This window comes from Otolemur garnettii, unplaced genomic scaffold, assembly GCF_000181295.1.
Source record: "Otolemur garnettii isolate 467f Iridium unplaced genomic scaffold, OtoGar3 scaffold00056, whole genome shotgun sequence".
In the NCBI taxonomy this organism is placed as follows: domain Eukaryota; kingdom Metazoa; phylum Chordata; class Mammalia; order Primates; family Galagidae; genus Otolemur; species Otolemur garnettii.
Window position 1 is genome coordinate 7,650,309 of NW_003852451.1, and position 4,784 is coordinate 7,655,092.

General features: G+C 42.6%; 1 protein-coding gene across 1 annotated transcript in view; it reads right to left on the bottom strand.

Moving 5' to 3' along the window:
- The window catches only part of LOC100940628 (pre-mRNA-splicing regulator WTAP), a 35,635-nt gene extending 30,910 nt beyond the window's left edge, over window positions 1–4,725 (bottom strand). Inside the window, exon 1 of the mRNA XM_023514641.1 lies at window positions 4,412–4,725. Within this exon, the coding sequence (XP_023370409.1) occupies window positions 4,412–4,577 (166 nt within the window). The 5' untranslated portion in view covers window positions 4,578–4,725. The remainder of the gene's footprint in view (window positions 1–4,411) is intronic.
- Window positions 4,726–4,784: the final 59 nt, after the last annotated feature.

Here is a 4,784-nt window from a genome sequence, read left to right on the forward strand (position 1 = left end):
TGTTGTTTGGCGGGCCCGGGCTGGGGATTCGAACCCGCCACCTTAGGTGTATGTGGCTCGCGCTTTAGCCACTTGAGCCACAGGTGCCGAGCCAGGAGGATTGTTTGAGCCCAAGATCTAAAGACCAGGCTGAACAACATATTGAGACCCTGTCTCTACAAAAAATAGAAAAATTAGCCCCAGCTACACAGGAGGCTGAGGCAGGAAGATAACTTGAGCTCACAAGTTTGTGGTTGCAGTGAGCTATGATAATGCCATTGCACTCTAGTCTGAACAAAGACTCACAAAACAAAATAAAACACAACACAACATAGGCTCTCTCAGTCAAGTGTTTCTTGAAAAACCTGAAGAGATAATTCACAGGTTTAGGATAATAATCATTATATCTTCCTTTTTTTTTTTTTGTGACAGAATCTCATTTTGTCACCCTAGGTAGAGTGCTGTTGCATCATAGCACACGGCAACCTCAAAACTCTTGGGCTCAAGCAATTCTCTTGCCCTAGTCTCCCAAGTAGCTGGGACTATAGGTGCCCACCACAACCCCCATATACATATATATATGTGTATATATATATATTTTTTTTTTGGAGGTCTTGCTCTAGCTCAGGCTTGTCTAAAACCTGTGAGCTCAGCCAATCCACCCACCTCAGCCTCCGAAGTGCTGGGATTACAGGTGTTGAGGCACCATGCCCGGTCCTGTCTTTGCTTCTAAACCCAACTGCAAAATTCTTGGTGATCTTCAATATTTACACTTATAAACAGCAGTTACTTAAATTTCTTACATTGGCTTGTGTTCTTTTTTAAAAAAGTGTGATGCTGGGTAGATTTTAAATGCTTACAATGGCTCACATCTGTAATCCCATAACTTTGGGAGGCCGAGGCAGGAAAATGGCTTGAGTTGAGGAGTCTGAGACTAGCCTGGGAAACACAGTGAGACCTTGTCTCTATAAAAAATTAAAAAATTAGCTGGGTGTGGTCACATGCCTGTAGTACTAGCTACTTGGAAAGCTGAGGCAAAGAGATCTTAATTGAGCTCAGGAATTGGAGGTTGCAGTGAACTGTGATGGAGCTGGAGTGGGTGACAGACACCCTGTCTCAAGAAGACAAACAAAACAGGCCAAGCACAATGGCTCATGCCTGTAATCCTAGCAATTTGGGGGGTGAGGCCAGTGGATCACCTGGTTCTAGAGTTCAAGACCAGCCTTAGCAAAAGTGAGACACCCCGCACACACACCCTAAAAATAGAAAAACTAGCTGGGTGTTATGGTAGGCACTTGCAGTCCCAGCTACCTGGGAGGCTGAGGCAGCAGACAGCCTAAGCCCAAGAGTTTGCAGTTGCTGTGTGCTATAATGCCACAACATTCTACCCAGGGCACAGAGTGAGACTGTCTCAATGACAACTACAACCAAAAAATAGCCAGGCGTTGTGGTGGGCACCTATAGTCCCAGCTACTTGGGAGGCTGAGGCAAGAGAACTCTTAAGCCCAGGAGATGGAGATTGCTGTGTCACCCTTGGTAGAGTGCCGTGGTGTCACAGCTCACAGCAATCTCCATGAGGTCAGGAGTTCGAGACTAGCCTGAACAAGACCAGCCTGAGGAAGAATGAGAGACTCTGTCTCTGTCTCTACTCAGGAGGCTGTGGCAGAAAGATTGCTCGAGCCCAGAATAAGGTTACGGTGAACTATGATGATGCCACTGCACTCTACCTGGAATGACAGACCAAGACTCTGTCTCAAAAGAAACAAGAAAATTTAAGCTCATGAAGTTAATCTTTCCTGTGGCATATAGAGAAGCTATGTACGCCAGTTAAACACATAGTCTAGCAAAAAGCACAACAGAACAAGTTTAAAATGTAAAAGCATCTACAATAGGGTGGTGCCTGTGGCCCAGTGATTAGGGTCCCGGCCTCATATACCGAGTGTGGCGGGTTCAAACCCGGTCCCTGCCAAACTGCAACAGAAAATAGCAGGGCGTTGTGTTGCCTGTATTCCCAGCTACTTGGGAGGCTGAGGCAAGAGAATAGCTTAAGTGCAAGAGTTTGAGGTTGCTGTGAGCTGTGACGCCACAGCACTCTACTGAGGACAACATGGTGAGACTCTGTCTCAAAAAAATAAAATAAACTGGGGTTTAGGGTCTAAAATTCATTGCCTCTCAAAAATCGGTAGTTGATGATGAGTGGTTTTAAAATTATATAAAGGTTTCAGTTTTATAACTCAGAGATAATATACCTCATATTTAGAATGTTAGAACTAACATCTACTTTTGATGCCTTAACACAGAGAAACAGCTTAGGAAGTTCAGCTTCGAGTGGCTAAGTGCCTAGCATCCCAGATCCCAGTAGTTTCCTGGCTCAAGCATTATTATCCTAAGTTAATTCAGTTCTCTCTGAACAGAGGCAAGCACCAGCCAACATAACTTCAGTAAAAAAGTTTTTGAAACAAATCATAACTGAATATAAAAAAACCAGGCATCTGACATTGTAGTTTTGGCATTGCAGCAGAAAGGTATGGTTAGGAACTGAAAGACCACCTTTTCCTTATTCTTCTATCTGTTGTACCAGATCTTGAGCAAGTCACTTAATGCTCTGGGCTGCAGTTTAAAAGTCAACAAAACAGCAAATACCAGTTTTCTGTCTCACAAAGTACTGAAAATCTCAATGCTTTCATCACAATAAAAATGCTATACAAATAAGGAATTATTCAAATAAAATATGAACACAAAATAAAACTTCAATGGGCAGTTAGAAAAGATTAAATTCCACCAAAACATTCAACAATGGACAACATTTATTTATAGCACTGAAGCCTAGTCTGATGTCACACCTTAATATTATATCCAGCAGGGTATATCATAGTGGGAATATTGAAAAGTTTTTCTGTGCTAAGCTTAGCAATTACCAATAAACAAAATATTTAGAGGCAAACAAGTTGGAAATGATTTTAAAAATAAGAGTAAAATGAAAATATTATCTTAAGTTTTCTTTTGCTGAAGGACTTACACAGAATTCGGAAAGGTAAGAAACAATACATTATATAATAATGATCAAGATTGTTAAGTAGCAATATTTTCTTTCTTTTCTTTTTTTGGAAACAGAGTCTCACTTTGATACCCTTGATAGAGTGCCCTGGCATCATAGCTCAGAGCAACCTCAAACTCTTGGGCAGAAGCGATTCTCTTGCCTCAACCTCACAAGTAGCTGGAACAATAGGTGCCCACCACAATGCCTGGCTATTTTTAGATATAGGGTCTGGCTCTGGCTGGTCTCAAAATCCTGAGCTCAAGCAATCCACTGGCCTGGGGCTCCCAGAGTAGTAGGATTACAGCAACACAGCTGTAGGATTAATAGCAATATTATCAAGGGAATTCTATACTACATGCATATGAGACCATAAGAGACCTTGAAAGTTGTAGTGTAGAAACACAATTGTGATAACTCTCATCTCCAAAAGAGGGCCACTACAAATTTTCTGTTATCATGTATACCAATGTAATTTCTGACAAATAATACCTAAAAGTATCATTAGCAAACGTGATTCAAAATTGAACTGGAAAAGCTAGATATAGATGAGCCAGCCATATAAAAATCAGCAGTGCCTGGGACCATAATTATTACTTTCATCTTTCAGGAGTTAGAAATTCTGGTAGTTTGTCCACTGGAAAATATGTGAAAATACTGATCACTTAACTATGCACTTATTAAGATACCCAGAGACCTAAAAGCACTCTTAGAAAAACAGGTACTCAAACCCTAAAAACTTAACCTCAATCTTAACCACAAACCACCTAGGGGACTGCAATCTATCACCAACTTGACTAATATGATACTACTGAATGAATGAAATAAACTTTAGCCATCTTGAAAAGATTTTCACTCATTAATTTTTACTGGGGTCTTAAACGTCTACAAGATGTTTACCATAGAAAAGTTAATGCTGAAAAATTTTAAGTCAAAAAACGAGAACCACAATTTCAGACATCGGGAAATAAGGGAAAGGAGAACTTGTGATGATAGACCTATCACTTATCTTCAGAAGCAATGGCATTAACCAAGTTGAAAATTAGACAAAATAGACACAAATACAACTCACGAACTGAATTATTTTTCTACTGGGCAAGAAAACCTTCTATTTTTTTTACTTTGCAATCACAGAATTTTAATGGAGTACTTTGGGGTAACAACCAACTGACTTTCTTCATTAACAAAATGAGAGCTTGGGGATTTTTCCGCTATTTGTTTACTGACTTATAAAAACCGGCTTTAAAAGTCACCCAATAACCGTCTCGCAAGGATCCAAGGTGAGACTTGGATTTCACGAAAAATTCCACCAAGATCTTGAAATCTTTCCTCTTAAAATGCATGCACTCATTTAAAAATGGAAGCCTCCAGGAGAACGTAGCTGCATTAACCTACTGCGTGACGCGAAATTTGGTGAAATAACACTTCTTTTCCCCGGCTGAACTCGTTTGTACCGCCAGGTCCTCGAGAGCGGGCCGAGGGAGGTAGGGGGGGCGACACAGAGGCGGGGACACCAAGAGCGCGACCAGTGAGCCCAGAGAGGGCGGCCTGGGTGAGCCATCCATGTCCCGGCCGCCAGAGCACCCGCCTCGTCCCGGGCCCTGGGGAGAATCGCGTAAATTGGCCTCGGGGCAGCGGAAGCGTCTCTGCAGGCGGGAAGGGAGCGCCACTAACGCGACGCCGGACCGGCTTAAGGCCCTAGGCGCCCTTCGGGCCCTGCCTGCTCCTTCCCGGTCGGGGGCGGCCGAGGCTCAGTCCTCGGGCTCGG